The sequence below is a fragment of the Nannospalax galili genome, unplaced genomic scaffold, assembly GCF_000622305.1.
Source record: "Nannospalax galili isolate Female #2095 unplaced genomic scaffold, S.galili_v1.0 scaffold305, whole genome shotgun sequence".
Taxonomy (NCBI): domain Eukaryota; kingdom Metazoa; phylum Chordata; class Mammalia; order Rodentia; family Spalacidae; genus Nannospalax; species Nannospalax galili.
In genome coordinates this window covers 4,366,094-4,380,021 of record NW_008356258.1, presented here as the reverse complement: position 1 = coordinate 4,380,021, position 13,928 = coordinate 4,366,094, and the positions used below count along the sequence as shown (strand labels likewise).

General features: G+C 43.1%; 1 protein-coding gene across 4 annotated transcripts in view; it reads left to right on the top strand.

The window, feature by feature from the left end:
* The window catches only part of Rnf175 (ring finger protein 175), a 62,914-nt gene extending 54,165 nt beyond the window's left edge, over positions 1–8,749 (top strand). For 3 of the 4 annotated variants that reach the window (XM_029556746.1, XM_008854279.2, XM_008854281.2), the window contains 3 exons: positions 1,428–1,561; positions 5,838–5,939; positions 8,447–8,749. In XM_029556746.1, the coding sequence (XP_029412606.1) occupies positions 1,428–1,561; positions 5,838–5,939; positions 8,447–8,567 (357 nt within the window). In that variant the 3' untranslated portion in view covers positions 8,568–8,749. The remainder of the gene's footprint in view (positions 1–1,427; positions 1,562–5,837; positions 5,940–8,446) is intronic. The other variant, XM_008854280.2, reaches the window with a different exon arrangement.
* The last annotated feature ends 5,179 nt before the right edge of the window (positions 8,750–13,928 follow it).

Here is a 13,928-nt window from a genome sequence, read left to right as displayed (position 1 = left end):
CAAGTTTAGATGTGGCTGGGAAGAGGTTTTTTGTTTTGTTTTTGTCTTTGTTTTAAGCTCCAGGACAATTTTATTAGAGTTTAAAAGAAAAATCCCTGGGCCGGCAAGCTATAAATCTCAACAACTGCCCGGAAGAGAAGAATGGCAAAGAGAAGGGGAAAAAAGCAAAGAAGAGCCTGGGCACTCGGAGCTAAACTGACGTGGAAGTCACCATACGGTGGACAAGCAGCCACATGGCTGGGTGGGAGAGGAAGCCCGAAGTGTTAGGGAAAGGCATGCTTAAAGCCGAGATTAAAAAGAAGAAAAAGAAAAGTTAGACTTTTCTGAGTAATTCAGAAAAGCAGGCAGACTTAGGAGCCTCCTGCAGGTCTTTCATGGTGATTAGGAAGGAGAATTGCCCTCCCCAGTGTGGGCAGCTCTCCTCTAATCAAAGGCAGGAAAAATGAAGCCTGAAGCTTCCCAGAGAACCGCTGCTGGAACTGCCCCAGCTCCTGCCCATCTTCCCTGTGACAGATCTCAGCTCCACACCTTTGTCTGTGGGTCCTTAAAATACATTTCATTCGTATTAGTAATGGAGGAAGCTGAGTGTGAGGCATAGGACACTCCTCGCACTGGCTTTGGATATTTTCTTTATATCTGAACTGTTATAAAGTAAATGTTGTGCCTGATATGTTTTTAGCTTCTCGGGCATTCTAATGTATTACCAATATTGAGAAAAATTCCACATATTTAAAACTTATTCACAGAATACTTGGCACAGTTGTATTGTGAAGTTTATTGCTGTGAAACTGGAGATTCACTGTGTTTGTCTTTCAGTCCCAAAAGCTCAGTTTTGAGTTCTTTGGGCTTTATTGAAATTTCAGGTATTGTTAGGTCAGGCTGGTAGTACCTGTGCACTGCTTGGACCCAGCTACGCATGGCCTTGAAGCCGGGCCGAACACTGTCACCTAGGTGGGTCAGGACAGACATGGTGGAGGGTGCAGAGTACACACATGGTGGGCTGCAGATCAGAGGTCCCCTTAGGAGCCCGGACTTCTAAAAAAGGAGGTAAATGTTTGGATTCGCTCCAGGTCTCCAGAATGAAGGGAAGGACCAGTGACTGGATAAGCTCAAAAGCTGCCCATATGATTTTGAATTGCCATCCTGGACAAATGGCCTCACAAAGACAGAATAAATGCAGAGGCTTAATGGATGCTTATGGCTGCAATGCACTTTGGGTCTACTGAGGCTGCTGAGTCCTGCCGGGCACGCTCAACTCCTCCGAGCACTGTTGCTTCAGGACAGGGCAGCTCAGGGCCTAGCCCAGCTCAGAAGCAATGAAGACTGTGTCTTGAGGGCTACCGGGTGCAGTAACTGCAGGGGCTGCCATGTAGGCATTCAGTGGCAGGGGCTCTCCTTCCATGGCGCTCTTTACGTTTCCCTGGCAGTTCTACAGTGTCAGCGGGATGCCCACCAGGAGCCTGTCAGGTGACATCTGTGCGATTTGTGGGCAGAAGATCTTTGTGGCCCTCGACGAAGAAGGGCTCATTGAAAACACCTACCAGCTGTCCTGTAGTCACATGTATCCTTTCCATGGAACCTCTTCTTGGCTTTCCTCCAGCCTTTGGTTTCCAGGTCCTCTCCTTCTGTCCTCATCTCCTCTGCCTTGCTTAGTTCCATCCTCAAGTCCTTTGTCCTCTGGCCCTGTCTTTCTTCTGAGACCTGCTGAATAATGGGCAGGGATACAATAACAATAATTAAGATGAGCCTCCTCCTTTATAGTAATATCTTTGGTTTTGTTTGTTTGTTTGTTTTGGTCTTTTTGAGACAGCATCTCCCTGTAGCCCCAGCTGGCCTGGAACTCACTATGTAGACCAGGCTGGCCTCAAACTCACAAAGATCCGGCTGCCTCTGCCTGGCAAGTGCTAGGATTAAAAGCATGGGCCACTACACCAAGGCTTAGTAACATCCGTTTTAAAGAGAGCTCTTCATGACACATGGGCAGAAAAGCCACAGCATCTGAGCAGGGTGCTGCCTGGGAAGCTGGTAGAAGCCAAAAGGGAGCACATGGCTAGGGAGCAGCAGAAAGAGAAGGGCTGGGAGTGGGAGAGAGTGAAGTATGGGTCCCGGTATCACTCACTGCCAGAGCATGTGCTTAGCGTGTAGAAGGCTCTGGGTCTATGCTAGTCCTCCCTCAAAAATAAGGTAAGTGTATCAGCACAGGGCAGAATCTTGGTGTCTAAATCTCTCTGTAATAAGAAGTACAAATTCCACTTTGACTAAAAATAATCTTAGAAGCCCACTTGTGTCAACAGGGCAAGAAAGAAGAAAAGCCTCATGCCAAGTTTCTAAAAAGAGGTCTTTAAAGAAAAGATTAACACCACAGGCAGCCTGCACTTTAGATTACAAAAGGTTGGACCACCCAGCACCTTTGCCTATTGGGGGTCTCCTGTTGGCCGAAGGGTCTAGAATGGTAGGTATCCATCTTGGTTATCTTCACACTGATGGGACAAAAATCCCTCACAAAGACATCTTCAGGGAGGAAAGATTTATTCCGGCTCACAGTTTCAGAGGGTTTCAGTCCATCATGGCAGGGAGGGCATGATGGCAGGAGCACGTGGTGGAGGCTGTTCACATCATGGCCAGTCATAACACAGAGGGCAAAGCTGGAACCGAAGGCAGCAATAATTCTCACCTTTATTCTAGGTCTCACCTCTTCAAGGTTCCAGAGCTTTCCAAAATGGCTCCACCAGCTTGGGTTCACACGTATGAACCCATGGGCAATAGTTCACATTCAAAGCACAACAGTATCAGATAAGCCTGGACCTGAAAACCAGTTTTCTGTGGAAATCCTTGAGAACAGCCTCAACTGGAAATTGCTGGCCAAGACCCTTAAACAAAGCAGCTGTGCTGTCCAAGCATGTGACTTTAGATACCAAAGTTGTGTTTGAGTTGGCTAGCAACACATATTTTCATTTGTTCCTAAGTACAAAGCAAAGCATAGCTCATGTTTACAATGCAGCACCAATTTTATAGCATTGTCTTTGTATGCCCAGTCAGGTCAAAGCTCTGGCACTGTGAGATGCTTAAACCAGCTGTCTTTCGCCACTGCAGCTCACCTAATTCAGTTAGTAATGCCTCATGCTTTGCTGTGCAGTGCCAATGATTCAAATCTGTTTAATCTGGACAGTTTCCACTTATTCAAGCCTAAAAGTCAGAAATACATCTCAAATGTAGCAGGAGTCTTTCTTCAACATTTAAGCCTTAAAATTTTTAAGGGAATAAAAACAAAGATATACCATATGGAATTCTATAGTGTTTCGGGATAGGGTTTACTATACCTTTCCCTCACACCCCTCCCCCAACAAACTATCCTTCTTAGTAGAAATTTTCTAAGTCTGGCCATAGTTCTAAATATGATTTACTTTTCAAATGTTGGAACAGAGCCCCTTCCGCCATTTTCAAGTGGAAATATTTTCTCTCTTCACCTTTAAAAGCCCTTAAGGATTGCTATACAACTATGCTTATGTAATCTAGAATGTAGTCATCTTTAAAGCTGCTTTGCAGAGAATATTATTAATGGCCCATTTTGGCATGAGTCATACTGGTGAGGAGTGAACAAATGTGAGTGGTGTTACCAAAAGAGACTATCTGAATATGGCTCTGCAGCAACTCTGCCAATGCGCATGTTTTTCAATGTAGAGATTTTGAGGATGAAAGAACACATTACATTACAGAGGATGTGGATGTTGGTGCTGGCTCCATGACCCCAGAATTCTGTGCCTATCTGGAAGGTGTGCCAGCCTTTGTAAATAAAGGGCTGCATGGGTTTGAGCTCACAATCTTTCTTGTAATACACTACTTTTTGTTAATCCAAGCAACTTGCAAAAAATGTCCCTGATGCCAAGAATATAAAATAGTGGAAACTCTTAATTGCGTAGAACGCTAGTATTGAGGAATTAGACTGATGGCCTTGCCAGGGTTACACCTCCATGATCTTCTGTTTCTTAGAGAGGTAACTTCTACATCCTTGCTGTTAACATGGATGTGTATCAGGTTGCCCAGAAAGTCATGTGATCCTGGCCCCAGAACTACATTGGGGCCAGTACTGTAGAAATCATTCAATCTGCAATATTGGGGAAATACCAATATTTAGAAATACCAATTTCCCAAAGCAAATGATTTTGAAGCATCTATTCAAATATTCATTTAATAAATATGTCTTAGGCACCTGCTTAGGATAAAAAGATGAACTGGATGTGGTGGTGTACACCTTTCATCCCAGCACTCAGGAAGTAGAGACTGGGTGCCTGTGAGATGGAAGCCAGCCTGATCTACATAATAAATTTGCAGGCCAGCTGGGGCTACAGTCTTGCAAAGCATGTCACATATACAACAGTGATCATGATGTCTCAAAAAAAATAACAAAGAAATGAGTAACACATAAAGTCACCCAGGTAACACATGGTCTAAGAAAGACAGTAAGCACACAGCAAGTTATGATACCTTACAGTGAGTTCTGTGAGAAAACACAGGGTTCACCCTCGACTTTGAGAGCAGTGGGAAGACGTTCTAGAAAAGGTGGTGTATACAAATGAATTTGTGCTTATCTAGAATTTGAAAATTTTGTTGTGTTTACATTAAAAATAATTAAACCAGGCATGGTGGCACATGCCTTTCATCCCAGCCCTCAAGAGGTAAAGACAGGTGGATCTCTGTGAGATCGAATCCAGCCTGGTCTACATAATGAGTTCTAGGCCAGCTACGGTTACAGAAAAACCCTGTCTCAGAAACAAAACAAATTAAAACACAAAAAATAATTGGCTCTTGTTCAGGTTTACTTTTCTCTTTTGCTGTGATAAAACACTGACCAAAATCAGCTTAGAGAAGAAAGGATTTATTTCATCTTACAGGTTACAGTCCATCCTCAAGGGTGGCCAAGGCAGGAACCTCAAGGCAGGACCTGAAGCAGAGATCATGAAGAAATTGACTTGCTCCCCATGGCTTGCTCAGCTACATTTCTTAAACTGCCCAGGACCACCAGCCCAGGAATGGTACTGGCCACAGAGGGCTGGGCCCTCCTATGCCAATTAGCAATTAATAAAATGCCCCACAGACATGCCCACAGGTCAGTCTGATAGCAGTAATTCTCCAACTGAGATTCCCTTCTCCCAGCTATGTCTAGCTTTGTGTCAAGTTAACAAAAACTAACCACGACAGCTTTTTATCAGTCATTTTTAAAGGTTGAGGGAAAACATTTAAGAAGTTATTAGAAATACTTGTGTGGACCTGGGTTTGCAGTTTAGTGGTAGTGTTTAGCATGAGGCTCTGGGTTTGATAAGGACAGAGAGTGGAGAGGAAAGAGGGCGGAGACCTACAAGCTTAAAAACATAAATACCTTCAGTGCCTGTAATCTGACTTCATAGAGGAAATAAGCAATGCACTAAAGATGGAATTGGGAACGCTAGAGGGTATGTATGGCAAATACATAATTCGGGAGGCAGGAAAACACAAAGATGCATTTGCATGGGAAATTATTACACAAAAGCATTCTCACTTTTTAAGAAATCTAACTCTTACTACAAACAAGTCAAGCAAGAATAAATAAGGCCAAGAAGCTAAGTAAATTCCACAGGGCCAGAAAGTTGATGCAGTTCCCATTCCGTCCTCACTGTTCTGGGGGGTTCCACTAGCCCATAAAACTCTCCCTAAAGAGGTATGTGTACACTCAGAGTGAGTCATGACTGACCGCTATTCTCAGCCTCAACTACCGAATTCAAAGGCAGGACTATTCCCAGATCACCTTGATCTGGGCATTGTCCTCTCATTCCTAGAACTTCCCTAACAAGATGCTTCAGCTTTCATGAATTCTGCATCCGAGGCTGGTGTATTGTCGGGAAAAAGCAGACTTGTCCTTACTGCAAAGAGAAGGTTGATTTGAAGAGGATGATCAGCAATCCGTATCCTTCTAGAAATGTGCAAAATACTAGTTTAGATAGTTCTCAGGATGCACCATTCAATCCAAACTTCTATTATCTTTGAATAGCTATGGTAGAAAACTTTTGTTTGTTGTCTCTAGCAACCTATTTCAACATAACTTCTTTGTGTGTGTGTGCCTATAGTCCTATCCTGACTAGGAAGTTAAATACCTAAGGTCATCCCACTCTTTATTTCTCACATTTTCTATGTTAAGAGATTTGTAGAAATGTGTTAGGATGATGCAAAAAGTGGACAGAATATAGGAAAAATATTTGAGCTGATGAATGGATGGATGGATAAGTAGTTGGATTAGATGGATGAGTGGAGAGATTCATGGATAAATTATAAATTGGAATTGAAACTTTTAAAAAATATTTTATTTATTATTTTATGTGTATGAGTGTATTGCCTGCATGTGTGTAAGTGCATCCATGTTGTGTAATGTCTGCAGAGGTCAGAAGAGGGCATCGGAGACCCTGAACCTGGGGTTACAGATGGTTTTTAGCTTCCATGTGCATGCTGGGAATCAAACCTGGGTCCTTTGCTCTTAACCACTGAACCATCTCTCCAGCCCCCTGGAATTGAAACTTTTAAAGCTCAATATGTGGACTAAAATGAGAGAAATATTCCAGTAACTTAAAATTTTTATTTTTACCAGAAATGGCTAGGTTTCTTCTCTTTTTGGATCTTAGATTTTTAAATTTCTTATCATGTTTTACTGCTTTTTAAGCTAGATCCTAGCAATAACAATATTTAAAAGACACAAGACCTCCAGGCTGGGTCAACCCAAGGCAGCAAGCTAGGACTTCTTTTTTCTTTTTTTTTTTTTAACAGAGCACAGGGTTGGGGTATATTTACAGAGGAGTGGGTGCCCCCCCATTTACAGCTGCGCTGCAAAGTCCACACTCAAATATAGATCCTATGACTTCCTGACAGGCGCAGAAAATAAGAGAGGGGCCTCCTGGCATTCTAGGCTTCTATATCCTTAACCCCTCCCCTACATGCAGCTAAGATTGACTGATTAGGTGGGAGGGGTAACTGACTCCCCCCTCAACTTCTTAACAAGCATGGGAAGGAAGCGTGACTATAGCAAGCGTGACTAGTATGTTTATAGACACTGGGATGCTTGAGAGAATAAACTCAAGTCACATTAAGATCCTGGGAAAGTAATGGCCCCATCCAGAAGAGAGACTTAGTCCAGCACATCTCTGTCCCAAGACCATATTGTATCTCTTCTCACAGTTAAAGAGATTATAACACATCACCCTTAGGCAGAAGGGCACCAAGAGGTTGGCGTTGGCCTGCCACATACTGTCTTCTCATGTGAGCTTGCCTTTCTGTCCTTGGTGGCAGTCATAAACTTCATGGTGCCAAGCAACTTCCTCCCCCGTTCCTCTGCTGTTCACTAACCCCAGGCATGTGGCTTCATGGTGGCCACTAGCAGCAATGCCCCATCTCCGACTACTGCAAACAGGGAAACTTCCAACAAGAGCATCGGAAGAGGCAGCATCAGAGAAGGGTCTCGGGGCCACCTGAGTGGAGGTTTGGGTGAACAGATGCCCAGCTAGAGACTAGAAGGGTGTGGTGTTCCCCCACCTTCCTCTCCATGCGCTGTCCCTGAAGGTCCCTTCTAGTGTGAGGTGCCTGCCTTCAAAAACCTTCAGCTAATAACTTAAAAAACTGCATTATATCAATCTGTTAGAAAATTGGTGATGTGATCATATAATGCTATATCACCTTAGATTATAGAATAAATAACAACTATTCATTTATATTGGTCTAGAGAGAATAAATTGCTAAACGTAACCTGTGCCCTCATTATTGACACTCGGTATAAGAAAAAGTTCAAGTGAAAAAGCTGCCCTTCATTTCTAAAATTGCTGCAGAGATACTGTGCATTCATTAAGCTCCCTTAGCATGCTTTGTTAGTGGTACCAGAAAAAAAAAATGTGCTTTATAAAATGAACTGGCTTTAGTCTTTTTAATGTATACAGTTCCCGCTGTTGTGCCAACAGCAGGAAGACCCAGAGCTAAGTTTTTGCTGACGTACAATAACTTCTATTTTTCTTGGCTTTCCATAGAGTAACTTCCCCCTCCTCTATCACATAGCTCTGTCTTTCATCAGTTTGAGCATACTATGAATGATAGCAATTATTTTCAAAAATGAGTGTGGTGTGAATAACAATAACCATAATGCTATAAATCATGTGAAGAGCTTTCTTTCTTAGTTTTTCAAGAGGCAGGCTCTCAATGTGCTGCCCAGGCTGTTCCCAAACCCCCAGTCTCAAGTGCCCTTCCTGCCTCAGCCTCCTAGTGGCTGGGACCATCTGCACCGAGGAGCCAAGTATTGGAGTGCTTTTACTAGAGCGCACAGAATTAGCAAGAAAGGACATGCCCTCTTCTGACACTGCTTAGTGTATCTGCAAGCGATATTGATAATTTTTTCTTCTTGGCTCTATATAGAAGAACCCCCTTAACCGAGCCTCAGCTGGGAACGCACACACATGCTCTATGCAAAGATCCTGGATTGGCTTCGTTACTTGGTGGCCTGGCAGCCAGTGGTGATAGGAATAGTTCAAGGCATTAACTATTTCCTAAACCTGGAATAGCACAGTAGATTTGTCCTTGTAGCAACACACTGCGTGGCAGAAGGACTTTTAAAGCCTTGGTTCTGCATTCAATGTTCCTTTTAAATTTTGGAGATGATCCAAAGAGTTCAGGAAACCAAACGAAATTTGATGTCACATTTTAAAAAGTAATTTATCTCTGTGGAAACAATTAAAAGCTGAACAATGGCATAAACAAAGTGTCCGTTTTCATTTTTCCAGCCACACTTCCTAGCTCAGCCATGCATGGAGCACAATTGTTGCATCCCACCCCCATGAACATTCTGCCCCCAGTTTGGCTGATTAATGATCAGATCTGTAAGGTGTTTCAGAGGCTTGCAAAGTATGTCACATATACAACAGTGATCATCAGTTCAACAGCTTCACGATGCCAGCAATCTACGGGTTAAAGAGTTCATCTTTTCTGTTCTAGCAGAAGTATTTGCCATGTATAGCTCTGACACCACAAATCCCATGTACAAAGGTGGTCACCCCTGTGCCCAAAGCTCTGATAACAGAGTCATAGCTACTCTGGGATCCCTGTGACCGCCAGGTTCAACCCACCTTAAGGCTGTGCTACAAGGGAAGAATCACGTTTTTGTGTTCCTCGGTTCACACACACATGCTCACGTGTCCACACAAGGATGAGCAGCACCATTCTGTTTTGGTATTCTGCCAATGGTTCCTTCCTCAGAGCACTCCACCAGTATCTGAAATCATATTTCATACTTTAATTTGTCTTCCACTCCATGGAGCTAAGTTTTATTTGTTTTGTTCCCTGCTACATCCACAACACTGACAGTACAAAAAACAATAAATATTTTCTGAGAATAGGTTAATGTGGCAAAAGGAACAAAATTAACTGAATACATATGTAACCCGGACGTTCATCCGAAAAGCTGGAGTTGATCCAGGGCCAGAGTGAGGGACTCAGAGCACACTGGGAAAAAGGGGTGGAGCTGTCACTATATTGAGCATGGGCAAATGGCAAGCAGCTGTGCCCTAAATGCTGCCGGCAGAAGGCAGATGGCACGTGCATAAAAAGCCTATAAGAATCCATGTCTTTGTAAGCCACCCCCTCTCAAATGTCATATAAACTATGCAAAATCCACATAGAATGTCTTATGTTGGTTTGTCAATCTGCATCAGGACTTCGAGACCCTGAATGACTGCAGGTCTCCCGGCTGGAAGGGTAAAATTTAGTGAAACAAAATAAGACCAAAAATAATTGGCCCTCAAACAATATGTTGGACTACTAAAATTAACTCATTTAAAATTAGTGGTCACGAACTGGAGAGATAGCTCAGCAGTTAAGAGCACTGGCTGCTCTTGCAGAGGACCCAGGGTTGATTCCCAGCACCCACATGGCAGCTAGCAACCATCCATAACTCCAGTTCCAGGGGATCTGACACCTTCTTCTGGCTCCACAGGCATTGCATGACACGGATGCACCAACCTACATGCAAGCAATACACTAACACACATAAAATAAAAATAATAAATTTTCTTAAATTAGTGATCACTTGTTAAACCACGAACACTTTATGCAAAACAGTGGATACCTGTTCTGCAATATTTGAGGCTGTTACACTTTTATGAAGAGGTAGAAACCACACGAGTTTTTCTTGCCTTTTAAGTACTGGCAGCTTTCCATTCAAAGTCTCATCCTCAAGATAATTCACACTAAGATTTCAACTTGTTGGAAATTTTCCTTCTTCAAACTACCTAATGCTTCAATATTATAGTTGTTTAACCATCCAAATTGCTAGATTTAATTGTTTCCCTACTTGACAGACATCTCAATAACTATAATATTCATGTCTACTAAGCATATGCAAGAATTAAGGAGGTAAAGCAAGATTGTTTTTTATTGTTTTTCATACATACGTACGATGTGTTGTGATCAAATCCACCCCCCCACTCCCTCCCCTACACTCCTCTCATACCCCACCACTACCACTTTTCCTTCCCAAGTTCACATTCTTTTTTAACCCTATTGAGTCCACTTAGTGCTGCTGGGATGTGCATGGGTGTAGAATCCACTGAGACATGAGAAGCCTATCAGGAGCTGCATCTGAAGTACTGACTCTCCCTCCTCCAGAAGTCTAGCCATTAGCTAGAAGTGGGACCTCGTGAGCGCCTACTCCATTCATGCTGGGATTTTGGCTGCCTTGACCGTGTGCATGCAGTCACCTTCACTGTGAGTTCATGTGTGCAATGTCCCCATCATGACCAAGAAACACTGTTTCACAGCAGTCCTCTACTACCTTACAACCTTTCTACCTCCACTTATGTGATGATCCCTAAGTCTTGGAGTGAAGGGGTGTGATACAGATGTCTCATTTAGGAATAAGCACTCCCCAGTAGTTTGCAGTTGTGAGTCTGCGTTAATTGCCATCTACTGCAAAAAGAAGCTTCTCTGATGAAGGTTGAGAAATACACTAATCCATGGGTTTAAAGATAAGTGTTTAGGGTACAGTTTAATACTGTGCCCATTTAGTTAGCTTAATAATAGTAGTGAGTTCTTGCCTATGGCCTATGAGCTACCCAGCCATGGTTCTTGGCTCAGTTAACAGTACCAAACATTGGTATTCTTATGGAGTGGGCCTTAAATCCAATCTGAAAGCAGTTGGTTACTACCTAAACATTTGTGCCACTCTTTCACCAATGGGTGTATCTTGCCAGGATAGTCATAACTGAGCTCAGAGGCTCACAGCTAGTTAAGCATGTTTATGACTTTTCTCCCCCAGTAGCATGTATAGCACCTTCTGGCACTATGAAAGATAGCAGTAGGGATACAGCTTCCAGGTCAGCACCAGCTTGATTTCTCTGTGTCCTGTGACTCCAGTATATGGTGACTTCAGCAAAAGGGTCTTGCCAACAAGAATAGTGACAGTAGCCTGTATTATAAAACAAGATTCTAAAGTTTATAGTCTATTTTTAAAATATTTCACATTTGGGAAAGCACTAAAAATTAGTTTTACTTCTGGAAAAAATAAAGCAGGAGCCCTTGACCTTGACCTCTGATATCATTCCACTTAGCTTTTTTGAACAGCTGTATGAACTCTGGAACTCTCAGAACCCTGAGTCAGTAAAGCAATCCTTTTTTGCCTGGAGTCCAAAATGACCCTCACAGTTCAGAAATGTCATGTAATCAAGATATTACTCAACTTTCCATTACTGTAAGAAATACTTGAGATAATCAACTTAAAAGGAAGAAAATTATATTTCAGCTCACAGCTTTAGAGGTTTTTGTTCCTGGTTAGTTGGCCTTGTTGCTTTGGAGCCTGTGGGAAAGCAGTAAGTCATTAGTTCTGAATTCAGCCACTTGAACTTTCAGGACACAGGCAGAATACAGCCAGATTCTTTGCTAGAATGTAAGATGAATGCCCCCTCACCCAGTTCCTGATGGAGTCTTTGTTCCCATCTGGAACCTCATGAGCATAGACTTTGCAATCTGAATCTCATTCTGGTCTTCCGAATTCCCGCCAGAATGGCTAGCAAGTTTTGACTACAGCATTCTAGGGCTTTTCTCACTCTCGGCTCCACCCTCTTTCACACTCCTCCCCAAACCAGCTCCAAAGGCCTACAAACCACATGGTCAGGTATATCATTGCAAAGATCCCATCCCTTGGTATTAATTTTCCATATTAGTATCTGTGACAAAATACTGACAGGAGCGAAAGAGAGAAGTTTATTTTAGTTCACAACTTCAGTGGAAACAGTCCATCATGACGGAGAGGACACAGAAGCATGAACAACTTATGTCACTACAGCATGAGTTTATAGGGTTACTTGTTCATCTCAGGCAACCAGAAAAAAGAGAACTTCAGTCAGAGCCAGAAGTGCATATCACCTTCAAGAACAACCCCCAACAATCCGCTTCTGCTAACTAGGCCACAGCACAAAGATTCCAATAATCATTACTTACTACAGAAAGAAGCTTCTTGGGCTGACAAGATGGCTCAGTGGGTAAACGTGCTTGCCACCAAAGAGTAAAAGGCAAGTGACACAGGGATCCACAACTGGTCAACATAGGAGACTGTGGAGTGCTCAGTCCTAAATAGGACACCTATACAACACCCCTCTCCCAAGGCTCAGGATCTTTGAGGAAGAGGGTATGGAAAGATTGTAAGAGCCAGAGGTAGTGAACTATTAGGAAACAGTGTTTTCCAGACGGCAGGGCAGTTGCGTTTATGACCTCACAGCAGTTGTGACAGCATGCACAAGATCTGCTCACGTTCAAATCAGACAAAATCCCAGCATGGAAGGGGACGTGGGCAGGAAGTCCCAGTCCTAAGGCATGTGATAGCTGCTGGGAAAGGAAGAGTCAGTTTTCTGTGGTCCCTGGTAGGTTAACCATAATCCAGGGCAGGTTCCACAACCAAAAGTATTTGGGCAACTCATATTGGACTAGACGAAGAAAAAAAAACACAAAGTTGGGTGAGTAGGGAGGTTGGGGGTGGATGGGGAAGAACTGAGGGTGGAAATAGAATCAAAATATGTACATATGAAGTTCTTGAATTGATAAAAATATTAAAATAAAATTTAAAAATAATTAGGGGCTGGAGAGGTGACTCTGTAGTTAAGAGCACATACTGCTGCCCTCCCACAGGACCTGAGTTCAATTTTCAGCACCCATTCCAGGTAGCACACAAAGACCTGCAACTCCAATCCAGGGCAACTTCTTTTGGCCTCCAGAGGCACCTGCACTCACATGGAGAGAGAGAGAGAGAGAACAGTGAGCGAGAGAGAGAGAGAGAGAGAGAGAGAGAGAGAAAGGAGAGAGAGAGAGAGAGAAAGTCTTTGAAAACTTAATTTGTATTTCAGGGCTCAAGAGATAGTTCAGTAGTTAAGAGTATTTGCTGCTCTTTCAGAGGACCCAGATTCAGTTCCCAGCACCCATATGGCAGCTAACAACCATCAATAACTCCAGTTCCAGGAAATCTGAGGCCCTCTTCTGGCCTCCATTGAGCATTGCACCCATGTGGTGCGCTTACATATGTGCAGACAAAACACTCATAAACATAAAATTAAATAAATAAAACGCAGAGTTTTTTTTTTAAAAAATTGTGTTTCCTTGATGGTTAAGAATGTCAAACACAGTCAGGCTTGGTGGTGCACGCCTTTAATCCGAGCACTTGAGAGGCAGAGGCAGGCAGATCTCTGTGAGTTCAAGACCAGCCTGGTCTGCATGGTGAGTTCCAGGACACCTGGGGCTAGAGCAGTCTCAAAAAGACCAAGAAGAAGAAGAAGAAGAGGAGGAGGAAGAAGAAGAAGAAGAAGAAGAGGAAGAGGAAGAGGAAGAGGAAGAGGAAGAGGAAGAGGAAGAGGAAGAGGAAGAGGAAGAGGAAGAGGAAGAGG